Source organism: Equus quagga, chromosome 13, assembly GCF_021613505.1.
Source record: "Equus quagga isolate Etosha38 chromosome 13, UCLA_HA_Equagga_1.0, whole genome shotgun sequence".
In the NCBI taxonomy this organism is placed as follows: domain Eukaryota; kingdom Metazoa; phylum Chordata; class Mammalia; order Perissodactyla; family Equidae; genus Equus; species Equus quagga.
The window spans coordinates 67,893,944-67,921,455 of record NC_060279.1 but is presented as its reverse complement, the minus strand read 5'-3'; the positions used below and the strand labels follow the sequence as shown (position 1 = coordinate 67,921,455).

The 27,512-nt window shown below is 42.7% G+C and overlaps 1 protein-coding gene across 2 annotated transcripts in view; it reads left to right on the top strand.

Moving 5' to 3' along the window:
* The first annotated feature begins 3,823 nt into the window (after positions 1-3,823).
* Positions 3,824-27,512, top strand: part of WDR59 (WD repeat domain 59) — an 84,032-nt gene continuing 60,343 nt past the window's right edge. For both annotated transcript variants that reach the window (XM_046682272.1, XM_046682273.1), the window contains exons 1-3: positions 3,824-3,971; positions 20,177-20,226; positions 25,166-25,301. In XM_046682272.1, coding sequence (XP_046538228.1) covers positions 3,918-3,971; positions 20,177-20,226; positions 25,166-25,301 — 240 coding nt within the window. In that variant the 5' untranslated portion in view covers positions 3,824-3,917. The remainder of the gene's footprint in view (positions 3,972-20,176; positions 20,227-25,165; positions 25,302-27,512) is intronic.

The window sequence follows — 27,512 nt, the reverse complement described above, 5'->3', positions numbered from 1 at the left end:
CAGGGCAGGACTCCAAGATTACCAGATGTAAAGAGACTGAGGGGTCAGCTAACTCCACATTCTGCAGAAGAGGAAACAGAGGACTAGAAAGATAAAGGATCGTGTTCAAACTTGCAAGGCTAGTGGCTGATAAGAGCCAGCCAAAGCCCTGGATTTCTGGGTTGGCCACGTACCCTGCCTTCCTGTGGCTTGGCTAGCAAGTGACCTTCTGAAAAGATATTGGTGATAAGGGCCCTTTGGCCTGGTCAGCAAGTTGAGGTCTACTTGAAAAGGGACCCCACCAGTCCCCAGTCTCTGATTCAGACAGAACATTCGTGTGTGAATCTCAGAGGCACACAGCAATGAAGAAGCAGCCACAGACCTCTAGATTTAGCTCCAGAGTCCCCACTCTTTTATGATGACAGCGTGGGTGGGAGATGGAAAGGAATGCCCTGAGGAGGCAGTTTGAAAGGTGCCCATGCTCCCTCTCTCAAAAATTTTACCAGGCCTTTTTCATATTTGAGAAGAAAAACATTGAGAACACTGAGAACACCACGGACTCGAAACCCAAAGTACTTTCTGTGCCTATGAACCATGACAAGCCGATTCTGAGAACTAGACAAATATGAACTCAAGAGGTGGGAGTGAGGGAGAGTTGCAGAAATGATCAAGCAAGGGCAATCCTACCAGTTTAAGTGGGAAACAGATTACCAAACTATATATAGACAGAGAGGTAGAGAGCTTTGGAGTATCTACCTCTATATCTCTATACCAAAAATAAAATTCAAATGCCTACATAGGGCCCTTCCTAAGTAGCCCATTCCAACTTTTCTAGCTGTAATTCTTGCTCCATCCTGCCATACACCCTAAGTTACAGCCATACCTGACTATTTGCTAACCACTCATTCAGGGGACATTTATTGAGTACCTACTACATCCTAGGTAATAGGAAGATAAACAAGTACATGGTATGTTCAGATGAATTAATTCATTCATTTATTCCATGAGCCTGTCTAGAAAGTATTCTTTATCTTTCCTTCTCCCTGCCCTTGGGCCTGGCTTGCAGTTTTTCCTCTTCCTGGCCCTCTTAGCTCAGGCTTTTCTCTCCAGAGCAGTGGCCTTTTGTGACAGAGAATTGGGAGGAAACTAGGAGGCAGGAAGAAAGGCCAATACAGGAGGGTGGAGGCCAGGACTGGAAGAGTTTTTTAAGGGCTGCAGTGTGTGCGAATCACTGACAGGTGGATGGGAAAGAAAGCAAGGGGATTTTAAGGAGAATGGTGACTCTGTATTTCCTTCTGGGTATAAACAATTATAAGTGAAGACCTTGAACAGTTACCAAAATTACTTTTGGTTTCACCAAAGGCATCCTTTTGACCTCAACAGCACTCTGCAGGGCATGACTTCATATGCTTTCCTCATTCATTCGCTGGACAAGTATTCATGGAGCGCCTTGTATGTGCAGTCACCATGCAGGGCCGAATAAAACAGACTCGGTCCCTGTCCTCCTGAAGCTTGATAATTAAATAAACAAATAAAAATGGAATTACAAATTGTGCTATGTATTTCGAAAGAAAGAAAGAAGCACAGAGCCATGAGTGATAGTTGGGAAACTGCTTCATGTCTTTGGAATGCATCCTGCTCTTCACACTTCGGGGTCTTTGATCCCACTTTTAATACTGAAGTATTTTTTTGATAGTGTACTCTATCAAAATCCTAATATTATTAGTAAAAGCTCAAATATCACGTTCTCAGGATGCCATTTCAGGTCCCCCATTTAGTCTGTCCTCTCCTGGCACATTGCTTGCAAGTCTTTTAAAAACGCAATTCATTCTGCCAAGTGTATACCTGTTGTACAGTGACCAAGTGTCCCGGTTTGTGTGGACTGAAGGATTTCCTGGGACCAGTTGGTCACTCCAACCTGTTGACAAGTCTGTCTTCTCCATTACATCCAGCATTCCAGGAGGGAAGGGAAACCTTCTTCTCTCTACTCATGCAATGATTCTTACCTAGAAACAGTAGTAACATTAACAACAATAAAAATGGTTTGCACTTGAATATTGACTACATTCCAGGCCCTGTGCTTCATTCCTTACAACAAGCAAACTAAGTAGGTCATTTCCCTTTTCTATAAAGAAACTGAGACTAAGCCAGTTAAGCCAAGATTTGAGAGGTTGTGACCGAAGGAGAGAACTTAATCCCTACTCACCATGCTAGCAAAGTGGTTCTCAAACTTTTTGATCTCAGGACCCTTTTACACTCTTTTTTGGGGGGAGAGGGTAGGCAGTTTTCACGTTTTATTGTACTTTTATTAAATTTCATCATTAAATTGCTTAAGTATATGCTGATCTTATGACCAAATTTTTGAAATGTAAAGATAAATGGATGGATTATTTCAAAATTGTGCTATATTAGACATTATAGAATATATTAAACAATTAGAGAATCTAGGGGTGGTAAAACTGGCCTATATACATTTACATTTAGTGTCACAAGTAAATGCTAGAGGGACAGGAAGACACATGTAAAACTTTGGGAAAAATCTTTTCAGGACTAACTGAGGTCCTTGGTTGCTGACAGAATCTGCCCTGGACTTCAAACTTCAGACAAACTAAGGAGTCTTTTTGTCAGCATACGGAAAAAAAAAAAAAAAAGAAATCACTGAATTGTATGAAATCCCTATTAGTCAGGAGAAACAGTGGCAACAGGATGGATTAAGGAATTGGCTCATGGTGGTCAATTTGAGGGTGGGGCTGGCTAGTCCAAAGAGAGCAGGGCTGGCTGGAGGCTGGAAATCCAGTTGGATGTTGTAGCTCAACTCCAGGATCTGTAGATTGAAAAGGTCAGAAAACAGTCCAGAAGCAGAATGTTAGTGCCTCTCTCACAAACCTTTGTTTTTCAAAGAAGCTCCTAGGATGCTTTCCTCAAACAGGGCTTTACACTCTTAAAAATTATTGAAGACCCTCCAGAAACTTTTATGTGGGCTATATCTACTGATAGTAGTTACTATCAATAGTTATTTAGAAATCAAAACTGAGAATTAAAAAAAGTATTTCTTAGTTATTTCATTTAAACATCAATGCACATTAACAATAACACATCTTGTAAATGGCAAATAACTATATTTTCCAAAACAAAAAATTTTAGTAGGAAGAGTGGCAAATCTCTTTAATGTCTAGCTTAATAGAAAACTGCTGGATTCTCACACCAGCTTCTATGTTCAATTTGTTGCAATATATACCATGAAGCCTCTGGAAAACTCTACCGCATGCTGGTGAGAGAAAGTGAAAAAGGCAAATAACTTCTTAGTAGGATTATGAAAATTGTTGCCTTCGGAGACCCTTCTGAAAGGGTGGTGGAGCCCCCTGGGGTTTCTGGACACTTTGGCAGGTGCTGCTGTACTGTATGAAACTATAAATGGCGCATTCAGGCTTTTCAATGCTTTTATGGCAGGCCTCAGGGAAAGAGGTAACGTTTGGTGTACACGAATGTGGGTTTTGGTATGTAGACGGCCTAGACCTTGACAGGGACACCAGCGAGGACACAGGGAGGACAACAGGCACCTCCCCTGAGCCAAATCCTGACTCGCGAGCTCTCCCTGGCTTACCCACGCGCTGCTCAACCATGGACTACAACTCCCGGCAGAGCTTGCGGCTTGGGGCGTGTGTCGGCAGCCTTGAGGAGCTTGGGTGACTCTAGCCGAGTGACGGAGGTGAAGGGGGCGTGCCTGTTTTGGGGGCAGGAGCCCTGCCACAATTGGAAGAACTGGGAAGAGGGGGCGGAGTCGGTGTTTGGGTCAGCCAGTGGTTTGCGGTCAGGCGGAAGCGGGGCACGGGGCGTGGCCGATCTGACGCGGGCTGCGTGGGGCTCACCGAGCCTCGGAACTGGGTGTCGGGGGCGGGAAGGTGCCGTCTTAAGGCCCGGGCGGTGGGGCGCGGCAGATGGCATCGCGATGGAGCAGCGAGAACGTGGTAGTGGAGTTCCGCGACTCCCAGGTGAGCTGGGGGCCAAAGGGAGCCTTCTGGGCATGCGCCCTCCGCTTTCCCCTCCCCCACGCTGCCGGGTTTGTTGCGGGTTTGGCAGGGCGACCCCCCAGCCCGTGTTGGGGGGGCGGGAGAGGGGGTGACCTGGAGCTGTCAGACCCGAGTGGGCAAGTGGAACCTTGATGACCGTTGGGGGCAGTTGGGGCGGGCACGGACGGAGTTTTGGGGTTCCCCGCGGAGGTACGCTGAGTGGGGTCTGCCTTGGGGCACTGAAGCGCAGAGACCGCGCGCGAGTGACTGCCGAGGGGAGGCTTTCCACGGCCAGCGGGGTGACCGAGGGGGTATTTGCTCCCCGAGGCCAGGGGCTGCGCTTGGCGCAAGTCGCAGAACTTCTCTGAGCCTCAGCTGTGTGGCCTTCATCCTGCCTCACAGGATTTTGGGGTGGATTCGATAAAACAATTTCATGCAAAGTGCGTGTTTCAGCGCCTAAGCTTTGAAGTGGTTGTTGATGCTAGAATACTGGAAAATACCGTATAGTGAAATAGGAGTGTGCACTGTACGTATTGCCTGGGTTCGAATCCCAGCTCAGCCCCGTAGCCTGTAATCACGCTCTGCGCATCCCTTTTCTTACATGTAGAAGGTGCGAATCGTACCTACCTCATAGGGTTGGCGTGAGAATTTTATGAAGTCATACGTTTGGATTGTGTGGTACAATGAGGGGCACGTAGAAAGCCTGAGGGAACGTTAACACTTTTACTAGGGGCTTTTACCATTTTTCCGTTTTGTATCTTCCATATGCCAGGCCTTGTGCTAAGTGATTTATCTAAATTTTATTTTTCTAATTCATGAAAGAACCATACAAGATAAGTAGATGTTATCCTTTTTTTCCCAAACAAGGAAGCTGATCTCAGTTTGGCTGATCCCAAGTGACTTGACCAGGGCCTCCCATTATGTGGCTGCGTTGGCATTTGAACACAGCGTCTGGCGCCAGAGCCCTTGTTGGGCTCATTACGCTACCTTGCTTCATACTGTATGAATCTGTTATACAGATGTTCTGCAGTAAATATTGTGTCCCCCCTTCTCCAGCACCTAGGACAGGGTCTTGGTGATTGTCTGATTCTCTTCATTTATTCAACAAATATTTATGGAACACAGTCATGTGCCACATAATGATGTTTCAGTCAACAACAGACTGCGTATATGATGGTCGTCCCATAGGATTTATTCCATATAGTCTCGGTGTGTAAAAGGCTGTACCATCTAGGTTTGTGTTAAGTACTTTAGGGGAAGAAGTTTTCCTCTACCCTTCTAGGCTCTGCTGGCTAGTCTAAGAACTGAATTGACATGAGACAGATGAGCAGGAGAAAAACAGAAGTTTACTAACATATACATGGGAGGAACTCAGGGTAACCAAGTAACTTACCAAAATGCCTGAAGCCCTCACCTTAAATACCATCCTCTGCTAGAGACAAAAAAGAAGATGTTGGGAGTGGGGAGAGTTGGGAATTTCAAACGGAAGGAAGGCAATTCACAGGTAGGTGAAAAGGAGAAAATATTTGGAAAGCAAGTGTTTGGCCACACAGAAACAGAAGAACACAGAGGGAGCCCAACAAACAGGCTTCTCTAGGTTCCTCTCTGCCCACCACCTACTTCATGTTATGCTAAGGTGATAGCTCACTTCTGGAGACAGATTTTTGCGTGTTTTTTTTTTTTTTTTGAGGAAGATTAGCCCTGAGCTAACATCTTCTGCCAATCCTCCTCTTTTTGCTGAGGAAGACTGGCCCTGAGCTAACATCTGTGCCCATCTTCCTCTACCTTTTTCCTATATGTGGAACACCTGCCACAGCTGGCTTGCTAAGCGGTGCCATGTCTGCACCCGGGATCCGAACCGGCAAACCCCAGGCTGCCGAAGTGGAATGGGCAAACTTAACCGCTGCGCCACTGGGCCAGCCCCCTGGAGATATGTTTTTTTTATCTGATTGTTTTAGGCGGGTAAGGGGGAGGTAACAAGAAAAACTTTCTTCTTTTTTTTGTGAGGAATATGGTCCCTGAGCTAACATCTGTGCCGATCTTCCTCTACCTTGTGTGTGGGATGCCATCACAGCATGGCTTAATGAACGGTGTGTAGGTCCGTGCCTGGGATCCGAACCTGTGAATCCCAGGTCACCAAAGCAGAGCATGAGAACCTAACCGCTATGCGAGCACCCTGGCCCCAAGAAAAACTTTTTGAGTCTTTTGTTTCTTAAAAAGAATCAGCCTGGGAGTGGAGCTCTGGTGAAATGGCTATGTGGCCCGAGGGGGAACTGCAGGTTCCTACAGCAGCCTCAGCGAAAGCCTCTGCACAGCACTAGTGGAGAGGTCCCGACTGGCAGTTGCAAGGCGGGAAGACCCTGGGGCAAAAGTAGCACAGCTAGGTGAGCTAATGACAGACTGCAGAAGATACCCATAGCTCTGCTGGGACCTATAGTGGACAAGTGTGATCTTGTGGGCTCTGTCAGTGACAAAGCTGCGATTGTAGGTCATCCTGCTCCTGGCTGCTGGGAAAGCCCATAACACTGCTGCAGACCCCAAGGAGGGAGTGCATCTAAGTGGGCTGCAAAAGTAGGCACCAGCAGCCTGAGGCCCCCTTGCAATTGCCCCCACAACCGACGAGGGACCCCACAGGACCACTGTGACTACGAGGAGGGGTCCAGGTCCAGTCAGTAACAGCTGACAGGGTTCCTGGTTGGTGCAGTCTAAACAGCTGCCCCCCCCCACACACACACCAGTAGCAACAAGTGGAAACAGCGACTAAACTCTATCTCTATGTGGAGGCACAAATCCACGCCATCAAGCAGTATGAAAAAATATATTAAATCTCCAGAACAGAACGAAAATGATAAGCACCCAGAAAACAAACCCAAAGACAATGAAATCTATAACCTAAATGACAATGATTTCAAAACTGCCATTATTAAAAAACTCAACGAGTTAAAAGAGAATTCAGATAGACAACTCAATGAGTTCAGGAGCTATGTCACAAAAGAGCTTGACACTATAAAGAAGAACCAATTAAAATACTGGATATGAAGAACGCAGTGGAGGAGATTAAGAAAAATCTGGACTCTCTGAACAGTAGCGTCGATAATATGGAGGACAGAATTAGCAATTTGGAGGATAGGAATATAGAAAGGCTGCAGACAGAGGAGGAGAGAGAACTAAGACTAAAAAGAAATGAAGAAACTCTCCGAGAATTATCTTACTCAATTAGGAGATGCAACATAAGGATTATAGATATACCAGAGGGAGAAGAGAAGGAGAAGGGGGCAGAAGGCCTGTTTAAAAGAATCAGCCTGGGGCCTCAGCAAAAAGGGGAGGATTGGTGGATGTTAGCTCAGGGCTAATCTTCCTCAAAAAAAAAAAAAATCAGCCTAAAATAATCTTCATGTTAAAGGTGTTACCAGTCCAGCTTCATTTTTGCCTGCTGCCAGGAAAGCTAAACACCAAGATGACGAGATTGCAGCAGAGAGAGCTTTTAATCACAAGGCAGCCATGCAAGGAAGCGAGAGCATGAGTCTCAAATCCACTTCCCCAAAAATAGGGACTCAGGGATATTTATGGGATAGGGGGGTAAGGTGGTCTGCAGTGTGGAGATAGAAGATTGGAGGTGAGGAGAGGTGAGGTCATTGAAGATCTGCACAAGCGTGATCAGACTCCATGCGTCTTCATAGGATGCTTGTTCACAAAGTTGTGGCGTGAGCATGATCTGAGGATGGAGTTTTTAGCCTCTTGACATCAAAAGGTCACCTATTGGACATCTGCATGGGCCCACTTGATGAGTTGGTGATCTCACCTGGCCTGGAGTGGACAAAGGGGTTCTAATTCCTGAAAAACAGCTCACACACTCATTATCATAGTGACCCAGACTCCGGGGAGATGTTATCTGTAGGAACCTAGTGGGAGTCAGGTAGCATATTGCCTAAACAGCACAGTTAACAGTGCGTAGGTTAAACAGCTAAAAGAGATAATCAGTAGTTGCAAAAAGAAAAAAAACTTTAGCTCCTAGCTACTTAATCATCAATGGCTAACTCTCAGCTGGTTTCAAGGAGAAACATTTTAAGGTGGCAAATTTTATTTCCCTTCCGTATACCTATGATGTTTGCACAACTACAAAATTGCCTAATGACGTATTTCTCAGAACATATCCCCATTGTTAAGCAATGCATGACTGCACCTTCTGTGTGCCAGGCTTTCATTCACTCATTTATTCAATAAGGATATATTGAGCTCCTGCCAGGTGCACACTGTGCCAGGCACTGTGTCAGCACTCAGATGATTTATACTGAAAGGAAATGTGGATTACCACAGGGAGGTGATGTGTTTTTTTCTTTTTAAAACCCCATCTTGTCTTTTGCCATAAAGATTAATGAGTGGAGGAGCCACCCACCAGTTTGCTTTATGGTGCCCACTGATACATAGTCCCCATGGGGAATTTGAGTAGCAGCATTTAGATTAAAGGATCCCAAAACACTTTGCACTGTCAGCACGGTGTCTCTAGGAGGCCTCCTTTCCCAAGGGAGGTGCCAGACTCCTAGGGGAAAAGAACCATCCTCATCTTACCCTTCTTGTTAATTGCTTTCACTGGGGACTAAGAACAGAATCATGTCTTGTACCTCTGAGCCTGCTAATTTGAAAGCTACTAATCTACAAACCCTTTAATTCTCACAGACTGCCAGGCAGTCTCACCTCTACTTCACTATAGAGATATAATTGAAGGGACCTGCAGAGAGGGTGCTGACACATATATTAGGATGCTATGAAGTAGTTTCAAAATAATTAAACCTCAACAGCGGTTGTCTTAGGAAGAGAAGGAAGTAAATTGGGTAGTTTAACTGCCTTGCAGGAGTTTCTGTTTTTCTTTCTGATTTTTCTGTTCAGTTGGTAGGGTACATTTTAGTGTGAATTAGCATGGTTTTGTCGTTGATTCTGGTGGTAACTGGGGGGCATGCGAACCCATTTTGTTATTGATTTTATTAATGTAGAAAGAAAAAGTTAAAACTCCTCATATTGTCTTTCTGAAATAAACTTTTGAAAACACCCTGCCCCTTTTAAAAATCATTTTAAAAAATTAAAGCTTTTAGATTTTTCAGAGAAAAACCCTAGCCTGAAAGGCGAAACTCTTTTTTACAGTTTATGCAAGCATGATTTACTTTTAAAACGATGCCTTGAGATGTTACTGTCATTGATTAATAGTGAAGAACCTGTGCTGCTTGGGAACTGCTCTGAAGAGGTCCTTGGAATCAGTGAGTGTTGACACTGTACAAAAACTTAGAGGTGCTCTTCTAGAGCATCTCTCTTCTAAAGCAGCACCATCCAGTAGAATTTTCTGCGATGATGGAAATATGGCCATTGAACACTTGAAATGGGGCTAGTGCAATCGAGATACTGTATTTTTAGTTTAATTAAATTTTAATTAATTGCTACCTAAATAGCTACTTATGGGTGGTGACTATGGTCGATATTGGAAAGTGCAGTGGAGGTTAAATAGTTTCCATTCTCAAAGAGAGGTAAGATGGCGGAATGTGCAGTTAACAAGTCTAACTCAACAGTAAGTGCAAAAATATAACAGAGTGTGACTATTCTGATGAAGATAGGAACTGTGGACTCATAGCAACTATCTTCCTAATGTCTCCACTTTGGCGTCTGTGAGAGATCTCAAACTCAATATGTCCAAAGTAGCTGGACATACCCTGGGACCACTCTCCCTGTACCCCAGCTTCTTGCCCCTTTCCAATCCATCCTCCACACAGAGTGATTTTTTTAATCTAGGTTTATTGAGGAATAATTAATGTACAATAAAATTCACCTCTTTTTTTGTTTTTATGTTTTTAAAGATTTTATTTTTCCTTTTTCTCCCCAAAGCCCCTGAGTACATAGTTGTATATTTTTAGTTATGTGTCCTTCTAATTGTGGCATGTGGGACACTACCTCAGCACGGCCTGATGAGTGGTGCCATGTCTACACCCAGGATCCGAACTGGAGAAACCCTGGGCTGCCAAAGCAGAGCGCACAAACTTAACCACTCGGCAATGGGGCCAGCCCCCCAAAATTCACCTCTTTAAGTGTACAATTTAATGAGTTTTGACAAATGTATGTGGTCCTGTAACTACCACCACAATTAAGATATACAACATTTCCATCACTCCAGAAAGTTTGCTCATGTAGCCAGTCTTCTTTCCTTACCCCCAACCCCTGGCAGCTGCTGATGTGATTTCTGTAAGAAATGGAATATACAGTGTGTGACCATTTGAGTCTGGCCTCTCGCACTACTTTTGAGACTCATTCGTGTTGTTGAACATTCCGGTTAGTCCGTTTCTTTTTATTGCCCAGTAGTATTCCAAAGTATGGATAGACTACAATTTGCGTATCCATTCACCTGTTTATGGATATTTAGGTTGTTTCCAGTTTTTGGTGATTACGATTAAAGCTGTGATAAATATCAAGGTGATTTTTTTTTTTAAGAGCTTCTGTTTTTTTTTTAAAGATTGGCACCTGAGCTAACAACTGTTGCCAATCTTCTTTTTTTATTTTTATTTTTTGCTTTTTCTCCCCAATCCCCCCAGTACATAGTTGCATATTTTAGTTGTGGGTCCTTCTAGTTGTGGCATGTGTGATGCCACCTCAGCATGGCCTGACGAGTGGTGCCATGTCCACGCCTAGGATCTGAACCAGTGAAACCCTGGGCCGCTGAGGTAGAGCCTGCGAATTTAACCACGCGGCCACAGGGCCTGCCCTCAAGGTGATTTTTTAAAACATAAATTCATTCATATCCCTCTGATGAAAATCCTTCAGTGGCTTCCAATTAGAATAGAATATAAATTCCTTATTTTGGACTGCTTTGTGTGTTGGCATCTGCCTACTTCTCACATCACATCTTGCATCACTTTCCCCCTCACTCACTGTTTTCATCTTTCTTCCCCTACTACAGGGTAAGGTCCCCGAGGGTGGAGATTTTGTCTTGTCTTCTGTCTCCCTAGTGCCTAGACTAGTGCTTGGTATGCAACAGCACTCAACAAATATTTGTTGAGTGAGTAAATTTTGAAAATCAATTATACTGATTAACAATATTAACAGGAATTAGGAAAAAAAGTACTTAGGTTTTCATGGTTGTTAAAATAAATTTGTATTTTAGAATGGTTGTAGATTTACAGAAAATGGGGATGATAGTATAGAGAGTTTTCATATACTCTACACTCAGTTTCCCCAATTAATAACATCTTACACTAGTGTGGTACATTTTCCACAATTAATGAATCAATATTGATATATTAACCAAAATTTATACTTAGATTTTCTAAGTTTTTACCTAATGTCCTTTTTCTGTTCTGGGATTCCATCCAGGATCCCATATTAACATTTAGTTGTCATGTCTCCTCAGGCTCCTATTGGCTGTGACAGTGTCTCAGATTTTGTCTTTGATGACTTTGACAGTTTTGAGGAGTACTGGGCAGGTGTTTTGTAGATGGTCCCTCAGTTGGGATTTGTCTCATGTCTTTCTCATGATTGGTCTGGGATTATGGGTTTTGAGGAGGAAGACCCTAAAGTGCCATTCTCATCACATCATATCAAGGGTATATACAATGAACGTGACATATCACTGTTGATGTTGACCTTGATCACCTAGTCGAGATAGAGTTTGTCGGATTTCTCCACCGTAAACTTACTCTTTTTGCCCTCTTTCTATACTATACTCTTTGGAAGCTAGAGTCTATATGCAGCCCATACTTAAAGAGTGGGAGTTATTTTTCCCCATCTATTTATTTATTTAATTACTTATATTTGTATGAACTCATAGATAGATATTTATTTTATACTTTGGATTATAATTCAATACTGCTTTATTTTCTTCCTCAAATTATTTAAGCTTTCACCATTGGCAACTGTTTCAGGTGATTCCTTTGTTCCTTTGACATACCCCCATCGTTTTTTATTTTTATTTTTTAATATATAATACTTCCTTACTTTCTGGTACTACAAAATGCTCAACTCTCATCTCGTGTGTTTCCTGCCCCAGTGCTAAAATTAGACATTTTTCCAAGGAACCCTGGTTCCTTTTATTAGAGAATGATATTAGAAAGCAAGATCTGGCATTAGATGTGCTCATTGCTATTGGAGTGTCATTGCCTCTAGGCCTTCTCGGCTGACAGAGCAAGGAAATATATACTAATCCATGTATATACACATATCTGTAAATATTTCTTTTTTCTTTTTTTTTTAAGATTTTATTTTTCCTTTTTCTCCCAAAGCCCCTGGTACCTAGTTGTGTATTTTCAGTTGTGGGTCCTTCTAGTTGTGGCATGTGGGACGCCGCCTAAGCATGGCTTTATGAGCGGTGCCATGTCTGCGCCCAGGATTCGAACTGGCGAAACCCTGGGCTGCTGAAGCGGAGCGCGTGAACTTAACCACTCGGCCACGGGGCCGGCCCCTGTAAATATTTCTATATGTAATCATCTGTATCAATATTAAGCTGAACATGAGTTCACACTTCTATCTTCCACTCTAATCCATTATCACATGGATCATTGTGGCCTCCGTCCTTTGCTTATCAGTAACCTCCCACTCCAACAGGGAGAAACCTGGCTCCTACTGTCTTCCATCCACCTACTTAATTGTTCAGTTCCAGTACAGATACACGTCACTTAATGACGAGGATGCATTCTGAGAAATGGGTTGTTAGGCGATTTTGTTGTTTGAACATCATCTATCTGCCGTGAGATCTTGGGCAAGTTACTTCCTTTCTAAGCTTCAGTTTCTTCATCCATAAAACAAGGATAATAGTACCTGCTTGTGTGCAGGATTTCCCAGACCACTCCCAGTTTCACTAGGAGGATTCACAGCTGTATTTGCCGTTATGATTTATTTCAGTGAAGGGATACAAAATAAAATCAAAGGTAAAGGGTGAAGTCTGGAGGAAACCAGGCACAGGCTTTCAAGAGTCTTCTCACCGTGGAGTCACTCAGAACATGCTTAATTCCCCAGCATCCAATTGTAACAACACATGTGAAATGTCGTCTAACAAGGAAGCTCGTTAGAAACTCAGTGCCCAAAGCTTTTATTTGGGGCTGGTCACATAGGCACCCTCTAGGTAGTACCCAAATTCCAGACTCCCAGAAGGGCAACAGGTGCTCAGCATAACTTGCATCGTTTGTACATAGTTTAGGCACGGTGAGCCACTTTTATCAGTTAGGGAATTGTGGGAGCACTCCCCAAGTCCAAGTTCCCAGACCCAGCCAAGAGCCAGCCTCGCAAGCAGGCGTCTGAGGTTCTCAGTCTCACGCCTGCTGTGTTAAATCTTTTCTGCACACTGCCTTGCAGAGTTGCTGTGAGGATTAAATGAGATAGTCAATGCAGAGCACTTAGCATAGTGGTCAGCATACATTAAGTGCTTGATACATGTTAATTATTATGATCATATTAGAAAACTTGCCTATGGAAGCAACAAACTTGGCCTGACAAAATAGACTCATGGAGCTGAGAGGACCTTTAGAAGACATCTCATCTACCCTCTTATTTTACAGATGAAGAACCTGAGACTCAGAAAGCTTAGGTGCTTTTCCGAGTGATGCCCAGTTTATGCCTATTTAGTTTGTGGGGAAGTGAGGATGTTCTCACTTTAAAGGGGGAGACCTCCCGAGAAACACCCATTGTACTCAGCATGTGAACAGAACCTCGGATAGATAACCTGTAGTAAGCATTAGACCAGGATCATTCAAAAGCAACCTTGGCAGCAGGGTCTGACTCTAATTTAAAGAGATTGGATCTTGTCATTTGAAGTGGTGTGATCCTTTTTATATCAGTGGGTTTCAGTTTGGGTTTTATTCTATGAAATCTGATAATGCATACATTAGAGTCTTTGCTCAGGCGTGTGACACATCAATATTAGGGAAACTGAGCTAGATCTAATTTGCATTGGTGGATGTTTCCACTTTGTATCATTTGGCAGGATTAACAGGCAAAGCATTTTGGTTTTTTTGAGCAGCTCTTTGTAATTCAGCTGGGGTCAAAAGAGAAAGTTGATTTCTTTCCCTTCAAATAAACAAACCCTAGATTTTGTTCTGTGGATGGCAGAAGACTAGTCTATAGAGAGGCTTTCCTTTGCATTGAATCAGGATAGAAAAGTAGTCCTAAGAAGCTGTGTTACACATCCTTCCCAGAAAGATCAACTTTCTAACAGAACCATTGTGTTTGTAGCAATATTTAAGTGTAAATCCAAAATGGATTTGTAAAGCAGTCCATCTCCAAATTCAATGTTATTTGACCATTGTAAAATATCATACCTGTTGTTTTTTAACAGATGAAAATGTTACAGCATAAGCTTTTTTTAGTAGCAGTTTTGAGATGTAATTCACATGTCGTACAATTCACCTGTTTAAGGTATGCGTTTTAGTATATTCACAGAGTGCAACCATCACCACAGTCATTTTTAGAACATTTTCATCACCCCAAAGTTTCTTTTGTGCCTTTAGCCATCACCCCCCGGTCTCCTGACTCCCCCAGCCCTAGGCAACAACCACTAATCTACTTTCTCTCTAGATTTGCCTATTCTGGACGTTTCATAGAAATGGAATTATATAATCTATGGTCTTTGTGACTAACTTCTTTCACTTAGTTGTTTTCACTGCTCATCCATATTGTAGTATGTATCGGAACTTCATTCCTTTTTATGGTCGAATTATATTCCCTTGTATGGCTATTCCACGTTTTGTTTATCCATTCATCACTTGTTGGACTTATGGGTTGTTTCTACTTTGGCTGTTGTGACTAATGCTGCCATGAACATTTGTGTATGAATTTTTGTATAGCATAAGCTTTTAAGACTTGTATCGTCCGTAATAGCTAGCATTTATTGAGTACATACCATGGGCCAAGCATTGTGCTAGTGAATTGATTTTTACCCTTAAGGAATTGCAGTCTAATGGAGGAGACATATTGGTAAATAGAGAATTGTTGTAAAGTATTGTAAGTGCTATATAAAGATAAGCCTTGGGTACCGTGGAAGCACAGCTGATTCATACTGGGGGTGCGAGAGGGGGTGGTTCAGAAGAACTTTCTTAGAAGAGCCTAAACTGAATCCTGAAGAACAAGAAGGAATTGGCCAAGTGAAGAATGGAGAGAAGTGTCTTCCAGGCAGAGGAGGCAGCTGGTGTGAGGATACAGAGGTGAGAGAGTGGCTGCCTGAGTTTGGAGGGCTGGAAGAAATTCGTTATAAAGAGTTTGTCATGGCTGGAGTGTCGGGACGGGGTTGGGAGGTGAGAGACATGAGATGGTCTGTATAAGTGAGCAGAAGAGAGGTCTTAGGTGATCTTTAATGTCATGCTAAGGGCGTTGTACTTTATCCTGCAGGCTGTGGGGAACCACTAGAGGTGCATGAGCAAGCAAGGAGAGTAACCAGACTGAGGTCCAGCAGCAGCCCTGAGGGTGGAGGGAGCGAGGCTGGTGATAGGCAGGTGTCCCTGTCCAGGTGAGGACTGATGAAAGCCTGAGCTGAGGCAGAGATAAGAAGAAATGATTAGGAACAGACTAGGAAGGGGTGTCCAAAGTTTGGAGGAGTCCCAGGAGAGAGTCGTGTCATGGAAGCCAAAGGTTTTAAGGAGGGAGTGATCATTAACGTGGTTCTGATCCTGCCACAAGATCAAGTAAAATAGCTAATAACAGGTATCTGCTAATTTCAACAATGCAAGAGGTCAATGACAACCTTGGCTGGATCATTTTTTATTGCTGTACACTTGAGAGGTGGTAGATGAGGTTTTGAATCCCGTTCTGACCCCAGAGCCCATGCACATCCTTTCTGCTGTACTGGACAAACTCCATTTTACATCTGCAGAAATGCTATGTAGACTCTTTCTTCCTTTTAATAAAATGTGGTCTTTTTCTTTGGATTGGTAAAGCCAAATGCCTTCATGAAGAAATGATTTTTTAAATAAGGACAACAGCAATTTGTGTATGAAAGCTTACAGGGTCTCATGGAACTGATATCTTTAGGCCTCAGCCCATCTTATCCAAATTATTAATTATATTTTCTTCAGGCTAATAAGAATCAAACATCACTGTCAATGCTATTGTAGTCTCATTTCATAAAGGTCATATGACTCCTAAAGTGTGTCACAAAAGCCACCATCCTTCCTGCAGTTGAAGAAACAAGGGCTTTATTCTCTTCTGTTTAAAGATGTCTCTTTGACAGAGAGCAGTTCTGAACAGTAAGTTTGTTTTCCTACAGGTGGGAGAGGACAGTTCAGTATCTAACAACAGAGGTTGAAAGAAGACATGTTTGGAATTTTACATTATAAAGTGTGTGGGTAACGTCCACAAATTTTTATCATCAGCTTGCTCTATTCTAGTAGAAAGTTTCACACAGCAGGCAGTGAACTATCGAGGTTTGTTACCATAGGAGATATTAAAGGAGTGAAAGAACTTTAGAAGTGTGGATGAATTCGTGGCTGATAAATAGTGAAGGGGAATAATGAAGAGAGTCTACCAAAAAATTCTTTGGAATGTCAAGGAGTGCCTTAGCACAGTATGAGCTGGAAGGACCCTGATTTTGCCTTGATTCTGACCTGTCTTTAAACAGAAAATGTTCACAGAGCATCTGTATGTACAAAGCAGCTCATTGGGTGCTTTTCTCTGGGAGAAAAGAAGTAGACCCTGTCCTGCAGAGGCTCACCAGCTAGAGGGAGAAGATAAATGTATGTATACAGCAGTAACTCCTACAAAGCAAGTTAAGGCAAGTCCTAGGACAGAGGAGCAGAGAAGGTGGAATCCCCTTGGTGGCCTCCGGGTGAGCCTCTTAGAGGAGGTGTGTCTTGGAACTTAAAAGATGAGTAGAAGTTCAACAGCAGAGCAGGAAAGAAGGACTTTGCAGGCTGAGGGAAGAACTTAAGCATCTCATTGGAATTGGGAGAGTTGCTGACCTTCTTTGAGAAAGGTGAGTGCTGCGAATGGGTATGGTTTGAGCAGGTAGAGTGTGGGAGGTCAGACTGAAAAGTTCTGTAAGCGTCTGATTTGGAAGAGTTTGAAGGCTGAGAGGTTTCCGCTTGATTCTATTCAGAGTGAAAAACCAATAAAGGTTTTAGAGCGGTGGATTGATGTCATCAGGACTCCATTTTCAGAAGGTTTAGTGTTAGAAGAGGAACGGGAGAGAGGAAGGTACACTGTTTGGAGGTTGTTGCTATAGATCAGGGCACAGGCACTGAGCGCCTAGACCGGGATGAGAGGAGTAGAGAGAGAAGAGACTTGGAATGCCTTTGAAAAAAAGCATTTTTTATTATAGAATAATGCAAATATATAAATAACACAAAAATGTAGGCTCATTTAGAAGAGTGAAATAAAAAGACCCCTAGGAACAATTACCATTTAAACATTTTGATATACTTTCTTCAGTGTTTTTCTTAGGCATAAGTAGCCGATTTAAATTTTAGTCCATAGTAGGGTCTAAAATACCACTTTCCTTTACTTCTCTAAGCTGTCTTTAATCCGCAAGTCCCTTCCTGCAGGCTGGTGGGAAATTCTCTCTCAGTAGAGGGGCTCTCTTCCTGTCTTGCAGTGGGATCATAGAAGAATCCCACGGTTCTTAACCCCCTGATGTCCAGACTTAGCACACTCTGCCATCCCCTGTCTGGTGCATTGAGGGTGGTGAGGTCTTGTGGGGAATTCTGTCCCCTACAAAGAGCCAGCTTTTACTCTGGTCAAGTTATTTTCACTTCCTCTGCTTAAAGCACTTCCCTCTCTCCCTTCCCTCTTTGAGACAGCCTAGCGTAACCTCCTTAATGTGCTCTTACAAATGTAGTGTTGGCCTCTTTTTTTTCTGGGGTAGGAGTAAGGAAACATCAGTTAGGTCTTTTTTTGTTTTACTATTTAAAAATAACTTCTGATTTTTGATAAAGTGATATGGTGAGTTATGATACTCCATTTACCGTTTTGGCTTCTGCATTTTTCTATGTCATTTTTTGATGCTTCCAGAATATTCTGTTGTATAGATATGCATAATTCACTTGTAGATAATAAGATAATACCAGATAAGCAACTCTGCACATAAGGGTTTTGCTGTATTTGGATAGATTCCAGAGGTGGAATTACTGAGTCAAAGAGCATAACTTTTTTTATATTATTACCAGATCACCCTTTATTAGTATTCTATCAGTGTACCACAAACTTAGCAGCTTGACACCCGTTTTTGTTAGCTCACAGTTCTGTAGGTCAGAGGTCCAGGCACTGCGTGGCTGGTTTCTCTGTTCAGCATCTCATAGGCTGAAATCCAGGCGTCTGTCAGCTGTGTTCCCATCTGGAGGCCAGATCGACTATGGAACAATCTGCTAACAAACTCATTCAGGTGGTTGGCAGAATCTAGTTCCTGGGGGTTATAGGACTGAGGTCCCCATTTTCTTGCTGGTTGTCATTTAGGGGTCACTCTCAGCTCCTAGAAGCCTCTCTCAGGTCCTTCCACCTTTACTTATTGTCACCTTGCAATAGACAATCTCCCTCGTCTTAAATCCCTCACCCTTCAAATCTCTGACTTCCTCTGTCTCTGGCCTCTAGACCTAGATTTAAAGGTCTGATGAGATTAGGTCTCTCTATCTGCCCCCACTCTCCCAAGAACTTTTTCATCATCCTAGACAGAAACTCTATATTCATTAAACAGTAACTCCCCCTTCTCCACCACCGCCAGCCCCTGGCCACCTCTATTCTACTTTGTTTCTATGAATTTACCTGTTCTAGGTACCTCATATAAGTGGAATCATGCAATATTTGTCCTTTTGTGCCTGGCTTATTTCACTTAGCATAATGTTTTCAAACATGTATGCCATTGTATGTATATACCACGTTTTGTTTATCCACTTATCTGCTGATGGATATTTGGATTATTTCAGATCTCTCTATCTTAAGGCTGATTGATTTGGGACCTTAATTACATCTACAAAATCCTTCACAGCAGGACCTATATTAGTGTTTGAGTAATGGGGAGAATATGTGTGTGTACACCAAGGGCTCAGAATCTTGGGGCCGCCTGAGGATTCTGTCTACCACACACCCTCTAGAAAGGTTGTGTACCCCTGGTTGGAGGTACCCTTTTGCCCTTGTTCATACCTTTAGTCTATAAATTGCACTGAAGTGTTCTGGAAATGGCATCTCCTTTCACTGCCTGCCTTTCCAGCTGGGCTTTTCTCTGCTCTCGACTGTAGTGGAATGAAGGATGCATAATAATCACTTTTCAGCCTCCAGTGAGAGCATTCTGGCTTTGTGTCCCCACTATTACCTATGACATGTTTCTTGAGGGTGTACGAGTGTGAGAAGCCCACTAATAAGACCAGCGAGAGTGATGAAGAGAATTTCTGTTTACTGTTTGTGATTTGTGAGTGTAGCAGAATGTACAAAATGGATTCTCTCTTGATAGTCTCTTGGAAAGAACTTAGAGCTTTTAATAACCAAACAGTGGCACGGACTGTTTCAGATAATACCCTGAGAACACAGTAGGACTTGAACTTGTCCAAATACGAGAATTTAGGGCCGTAACTGCCACGGTTAAAATAAGCCTTATGCTTCAGCCTGAATGTAAATTCATTTGGTTCAGTGTGGCCTTTTGGGAACTGGACATTGGATCCTGAAAAGATGGTGCTCCCTAGGAATTGAGAGACCTAGGAAATGAAAACCAGTAAAATGTGCTAGAAATCTGAGATTAAGTGGGAACTGGGCATCTCAATAACAAGAACATGACCGTGGATTCAGCAGGGGTGGTGTTTGAATATTACCAATTGCTTTTCGGCTTGGAGGAGGAGTCCATGCCCTTTGGAAAGGCTTAGGTGCTTTGTAAGTGTGTGTGATGTCTCAGGTTAGGTTTCGCTTAGAAAGGGCTCTTAACAGCTCTGTTTGCTCTGAGCTAGTCACGTTGTGCAAGGGCTCCAGGACTTTTGTCTCCTCAATTTAGAATACGCCAGCTTGGTTGTATGTAGTCCTGGTGTCGAGGGGGACAGATGGCAACTGCCCTATTGTGGAAGGTGAATGTGAGATTTAGGTTAGAACTAGAAGCGGGTAAAAAAGTGTCCCCTATAGAGAACTAGTGATACCTGCCAGCTGGGGACCACTTGGGTCATAGGAAGAGTAAGACCCAAAGGTGACTGCCTGCGTGTCTTCTCCAACCTGAGCTGGCTTTGCTGGCAGAACTGAATCTGTGTTCTCTCTCACAGGCAACTGCAATGTCTGTGGACTGTCTGGGGCAGCATGCAGTGCTTTCCGGGTAAGTGAGCTTACACAGTTTGTCTGCCATGATTTCTGGGAAAATGTCTCAAATCAAGAGGTTTCTGGAAAATTGGGAAATACTCTTATATTTAAGGGTTATGGTCAGAGGGTTTAGTTCTGCTATCCTAGTGACCTCAGGGCCACTTATGGGAATTATTTGCAGTTTATTTTTGTTTCTACCCTAACAGATAAGCAATAAAATTCCTTTGAAATTTCAGTGACTGGTAGTTTGGTCTTGAAATTGCAGTTTTCTGTTTACTGCACAGACTGTTGAGAAGGATGCTATCTGGTATGGTCTAACAGGTAGTTAGTTACTAGGATTGAGGGAATGGGGTTCTAGTGTGGCAGTGCCATTAATTATGAGCCCCTGGACGGTCATTCAGTTGGCCTTACCTGGACTTCAGTTTTCTCATGGAGAAATTTGGTTTCATCACGAAGTAACTGACCTACATAATTTCTGTAGTGTCTTCTTGCTCAAAATTTTTTAAGATTCTGGCGATTAAGGGCCATCCTTGCATTTACTAACCCCCTAACATTGTACCAATATGATAACATTTAATGTTGGAGTCCTCCCTTCCCTTTCATATTATTTGAGATCATTACCCCTACCTCTCAAGTTCAGCTGTGTTTTCATTAACTTTGCTGTTTATGAACCAATTTATAAATCAATGAAGTACCCTCTTTTCTGGTAACTTCATTATTTTATTTTGAAATCATGTTTTAACTTACCTTGAAAAAAAGCACATGGCAAACATTTAAATAATTCAAAGGTTATACAATGGAAAGTGAATTTCTTCCCTCCCTCTGATGCTCCTCCCCAGAGACAGTTATCAGTACAGTTTTCTGATGTCACACTGGATGCGTAGATAAGGAAAAATTGGTGTCTCTTTTCTGCCCCTCCCTATTGACTTTTTTAAAAAACAGAATTATATTACAATATAATTCACATATACAACTCACCCATTTAAAGTGTACAATTCAGTGGTTTTTGATATATATGATTAATTTCCTCCTCAGTTTTTAAACCTTCTTTTTTTTAAATCAGGGAAATACCTATACATAGTTTAAAAAGTCGAGTAGCACTACAGGGCTTATATTGTCAGGCAGCAAAATCCTACCTCACCTTTTCCCCACCCCGATCCCACTCACCAGAAGCAACTACTTGAGAGGCTTTTAGCTATCTCTTTTGGATTGCCTCCATTTTTTTCAAATAGTATACATATACTGCTATATTGTCGTTTATCCATTGTAGATGTTGCCAATTGACTTCTACAATAGAAGATGAGGATTAGGACTTTTGCTTAGCCCTGTGGGTCCCTTACATACATTCCTAACCTTCCCCCTCTTTCAGTCTTAGTTATATAACAATTGTTGGGTGGAATCAGTATTCGGGGTTCTTTTTCTCAGTTATTAGTGAGAGGTCCTATGCCATTCTGATTCTGGACTCTGTATGTGACCTATTTTTCTCTTTGGAAGCCTTCAAATCCTATCTTTGTCTCTAGTGTGATCTTTATCTCTAGTGAGTGTGAAGTTTTCGCCGTGATTGCTTTGGTGTGTGTCGTTTATCACTCATTGTGTTGGGCACTTAGAGGCCTCCCCTTTTTTTACATTATTACTTATTTTATCTAAACAAATAGAAGCATAACTAACATACACTTGGCATCACTTAGCCATATTCACAGCCCATAAATACTCTCAGGTGCCCTGGAATTACTGTGTCTCAAATATTAGACTTGTTAGTTCGCTGAGGTGGATGTTGTCATTTGTAGCGTTCTAGGAGAGAGTGGGATTATGTAACTGGAAATCACCAAGTGTGCCTGTTTTGGCATGTTCTTAGATGTGTATACATCCATATTGTTTTTCAACTTGATCTTGAAGTTCACTGTTTCATTTTCTCGTATTGAACTTTAAAATATGTGTAATAAAGTGTATACTTAAGTGAACAGCTCAAATAAATTTACAAATATATATACCCATGTAATCCCCATTCAGGTTAAGATACAGAACAATTTTTAGCACCTGGGAAGGCCCTTTCAGTCTGGAAATCTAGGTCTTTTAGTTTGGAGAGATTTTCCCACATTATGTCTTTGATAATTTCCCCTTCTGTTTCCTCTTCTCATTCTTTTTTTTTTTTGCAGGGAAAGATTCGCCCTGAGCTAACATCTGTTGCCAGGCTTCTTTTTTTTTCCTCTCCCCAAAGCCTCAGTATGTGATTGTGTATCCTAGTTGTAAGTCTTTCTAGTTCTGCTATGTGAGCTGCTGCCACAGCATGGCAACTGACAGATGGGTGGTGTGGTTCCGTGATCAGGAAGCAAACCTGGGCCACTGAAGCGACAAGAGTGCCAAACTTTAACCGCTAGGCCATCAGGGCTGGCTTTCCTCTTCTGATTCTTTCCAGAGCTGCTGTTAGGCCATGTTGGATATCCCATATGGATTCTCTTTCAGTCTTTTTGTTTTGCGTTCTGGAAGCTTTCTTTGACTTTAACTTCCAACCCTTCTATCAGAATTCTTTATTTCAGCTATTATTTTAATTTCCAAGAGCTTTTTTTGTTCTCTGTTCTTTACATTATCTTCTTTTACCTTTCTGAGAATATTAATTCTAGGGGTTTTTTTCCCTCTGTGCTATCCTTTTCCTTTTTCTTCCTTTCGATTGTGTTGGCCTCTGTCTTTCAGGTTTCTTCTGATCACTGATGCTCATGGACTCATGGACTCTCTGTTAATATTAAAGTGATTGGTACCTCTCTTTACAGGGGTTAATGGTAGGGTTTGATGTAGGGAGACCAGTTGGGACCGGGCCCTTTTGTTGGAGGGTGCCCAAATGTCATTATCTCCAGGATTTTGTTGTTGTTATTTGTTTGCTTGCTTTTGCTTTTTCCTGGGCTGGTCATTTCCTCCTGAGAAGACTCCTTCTGTCACTAGTCACTGTCTGAAGACTAAAAGCCAAGCATTATGAGTGCTGAGCAGGGGAAGAGGCCCAAGGGTCTCACATTCCACTTCAAGCCCTATTCTGAGCACAGCTCCTCACACTTACCTCTGCTGTGCCTCTTGTTCCAGGCCCAGGGCTTCTCTGACTTAGTTTCTCTGAAGCACTTCACCCACCCTGCACCCGGGTGAAGGATAGGCAGGCACCTGGCTCTTTGGGTAGGCAGAAACCACTCTCCATAGCACTCTTTCAGGCAATTGCCCTTGTTTTATTTTGTTCTGCTTTTGGTTCTCCAGCCCGCTCTCTTCCCTTTGCCTGTAGACTGAGGCCTCTGGCTCCGGAGCCGTCCTGGGTTCTGCGGTGTGAATCAGCTTGCTTCTCGTTCACTTCCCCTCTGCGGGCACTTGGGCCTTAGCTTTCTTTACTCTAGATCCAATACCAGTTGTCCATTTGCTTTTCATTTCCACTCTCCTTTTCTTTGTCTTTGTGGTTTCTGTCTTTTATGTTTTTTTTTTTTTAAGATTTTATTTTTCCTTTTTCTCCCTAAAGCCCCTGGTACATAGTTGTATATTTTTTAGTTGTGGGTCCTTCTAGCTGTGGCATGCGGGATGCCGCCTCAGCATGGCTTGATGAGCAGTGCCATGTCCGCGCCCAAGATCCGAACCGGCAAAACCCTGGGCCGCCGAAGCGGAGTGCGCGAACTTAACCACTCGGCCACGGGGCTGGCTCCTGTCTTTTATGTTTTTACTCTTGTTTTAGTGGGTCTTCAGTGAGGAATGAAGGCAAACACATATGTTCAATCAGGCATATTTATCCTGAAGTGCCCACTTTCTGCTGTTCTGCATTTGCTCTGTGATGTCTCTGAACTCCCGTGTTGACACACACTCCGCATTTGTAGCTCTTTGCCTTTTCCTGATTTTCCTTCTAGTGGGAAGATGCCGTCCTGCCTGCTGCAGGGTCAGGTGATTCCTTTGGAGGAAGTCAGAGGTTCTAGATCTTTGTTCTGCACCAACTTTCTTAGAAGTCCTGGAATTCTGTGAATTTGTGTCTTTTCTGTGTTTTCCTTCTTCTCCCTTAACCATCCCTCCTAGGGTTTCTGCTAGAGTTTTACGTGCCACTTTAACGTTCCATTTCCTACCTCTTCTGAGCAGGGACTGTTAATCTTTTCCTTCGTTCTTGAGGCCACCTGTCCTCACTGATATCCGGGGGCTCGCAGTGCCCTCCAACAGAGAATCGGGAGCTGGTGGCTGCTGAGGTGTTGATTCACACACCAAGGATTTTTTACTTAAAATAAAAGGGAAATAGGAACACAGGACATCCCTGTTTTCAGATCCTTGACATTGTTTGGCACTTTGAACATTATTGGCACTTAAATGTTATTTTAATTATTAGTATTTTTTGGTTATTATTTCCCTTCCTGAGAGATTTAATTTCATTTTCTTCACCAAGTAGTCAACTTGCAAGGGAGTCTGAGATTTTCTACAGGATATTTGGCTAAGTGATAAGTGACGTGTTTAATTTAACACACATTTGTTGAATGCAAAGCACTGTGCCTAGTGATGAGGGTATTGAAGACATGGTCCATCCTCCAAACTCTCAGTTGGTTCGGGAGGAGAGCATTAACATGAGTAGTTCTGCTGTACGGATAAATGCTGCAGTCGAGATGCAGACCACATAGTGGGAGTAATGTGGAGGCAGTGACTAATCCTAGCTGGGGGATTGGAAAAGGCTGGGAGAGGGACAGGGTTGGAGCCAAATCTGGTGTGAGGAGATCAGACTGTCATGGATATGGAAGGGAAGACCGTGTTTAGAAGTAGACTCATAGGGCTATGGCTCCTACTTGGCTAACAGCCACCTTGAATTACTCCTGTCACTTGGATGGCTTTCAGAGTAGAATCTGTCTACATTATGTGTATCTGGGGATTTTTTGAGCAACTGCTTGCAAACTGTATGTAATTCTAAATGTGCTTTTCTATTTAACGCTAATGCTGTTATGTTGATGTTGTTTTCCTAGCCGTCGATTCCTGTACATCGTTAATCTAGATGCCCCTTTTGAAGGTCACCGAAAGATCTCTCGCCAGAGCAAATGGGACATTGGAGCTGTACAGTGGAATCCTCATGACAGCTTCGCGCACTATTTTGCAGCTTCGGTGAGCTCATTTACACAGTACAGAAAAGGCTTTTGAATGTGTGATCTGGGGCTGGTCAGTCTATATTCTATGTAGAGAACGGAATGTAACCCTCATTTCTCAGGCAGAAAAGAAGTGTGAATGTCTAAAGGGAAGATAGAGGCAAATTAGAGAATAAAAAAATGTATATATATGAAAATGTTTGCTGGTACCATCGGTGTTAGACCTTGTGTTTTTAAGAATTGAATCCAGATTTTGAACAGGAAACAGGTAGTTGCCTCCATTTCTGTGTGTGTTAAGATCCTGTTTTCATTAGCAGGAATGTAACTAGCCAGTGACTCTGAAAGACATTCTAAAGGGGAGCTGGTGAGCTGGTCTGGGGTTGACCTTCATTGCTGTCAGAGGAATCAGAAGCTTCCATACTCCCTTCCACTCAAAGGAATGGATTCTTTCTTGATTGGGATTCATTAGATTGGTTAACCCCCTGAAATTTTATGTGCCTGTTTATATGTGAATTTTTCCAGGGAAAAGATACATACATTTTATTCAGTTTTCTAAGGGATTCATGACCGAAAAAAGATCTGGGCTAGACCATCTCTGATATCTTTGGCCAGATTCTATATCAGCATTCTATTCTCCTAGAACAATTCGGGATCTTAACGTTTGGCTCCTTTTCCACTGGGCCGGAAGGACAGTTCATAAAGGAACCTTTTTATCACCCAGGGCATGTGACTATTCACAGTGCTGTCTGGGTGTGTTCTTATCAGAAATGGCAGTCTGTGAGAGGGAAGCATCACAGAAAAGAAAGAAGAGCAACGTTGTCAGCTTTAGAAGGAAGAAAAAGCTGCTCCTCCTCATCATTTCCAAAACAGAATCTGACTATCTGACTTCCACCATGGACGTCTGAGGTTGAACTGGTTTAGGGGACTGTTCTGAAAGAGAAGAGGAGAGTCAGTCCACTACTTTCCCGTTGTCAGTCTCTTTCCTGTGCGTTAGGAAGAATGCCCTTTTTATTGGCTTATACCTCTAGGCCCTTTAGTGCCCCTCTCACACTTAGCCCCTGATCATTTGGTCCCTGGTGTCTCAACCTCAGCACTACTGACATGTTAGGCCAGCTCATTCTTCATAGCGGGGGCTGTCCTGTGCATTGTAGGAGATTTAGCAGCATCCCTGGCCCCGACCCACTAGATCCCAGTAGCATTCGCCCTCCCCCTCATCGTGAAAATGTCTCTAGACATTGTCTAATGTCCCCTGGGAAGCAAAATTGCCCCCGATTGGGAACCACTGATTTAGGCTGACCCCTCAGTACTCAGTCCAAATGGATCAACACTGCATTTGTTTAAGAGTGGCGAGAAATACAGCCTTTTTTGTAAAGACAGTTAATCATTTTAAAGTGAACAATTCAGTATCATTTACTGCATTCACAATGTTTTGCATCCACTCCTTCTATCTAGTTCCCAACCATTTCCATCGCTCCAGAGTAAAACCTCACACCATTAAGCAGTTTCTCCCCATTCCCCCCTCCCCACAGTCCCTGGCAACCACTAGTCTGTGTTCTGTATCTATGGATTTATCTATTCTGGGCATTTCATATAAATGGAATTATACAGTATTTGACCTTTTGTATCTGGCTTCTTTATCCTGGTGTAGCATGGATCAGTACTTCATTCATTTTTTAATATTCTGTTGTATGGACACATCACATTTTGTTTATCCGTTCATCCACTGATGGACGTTTGGGCTGGCTATTGTGAATAGTGCTGATATGAACAAGTGTCTACATGTACTTTTTTGGGTACTTGTTCTCAATTATTTTTGGGTATATACCTAGGAGCAGAGTGGCCAGGCTATGTGTTGGTCTGTGTTTAACTTTTTGAAGAACCACCATGCTGTTTTCCACAGTCGCTGGACTTTTTACAGTTCTACCAGCAATGCACAAGGGTTCCAGTTTCTCCATATCTTTGCCCACACTTATTTCCTGTTTTGTTTTGCTTTTTAATTTTTTTATTATAGCCATCCTAGTGGGTGTGAAATGGTACCTCACTATAGTTTCGATTTGCATTTCCCTAATGACTAGTGATGTTGAGCATCTTTTCATGTGCCTGTTGGCCATTTGTATATCTTTTTTGGAGAAATATCTATTCACATCCTTTGCCCATTTTTGAATTGTTCATCTTTTTGCTGTTGAGTTGTAAGAGTTCTTTATATATTCTTGATATTAGACCCTTATCA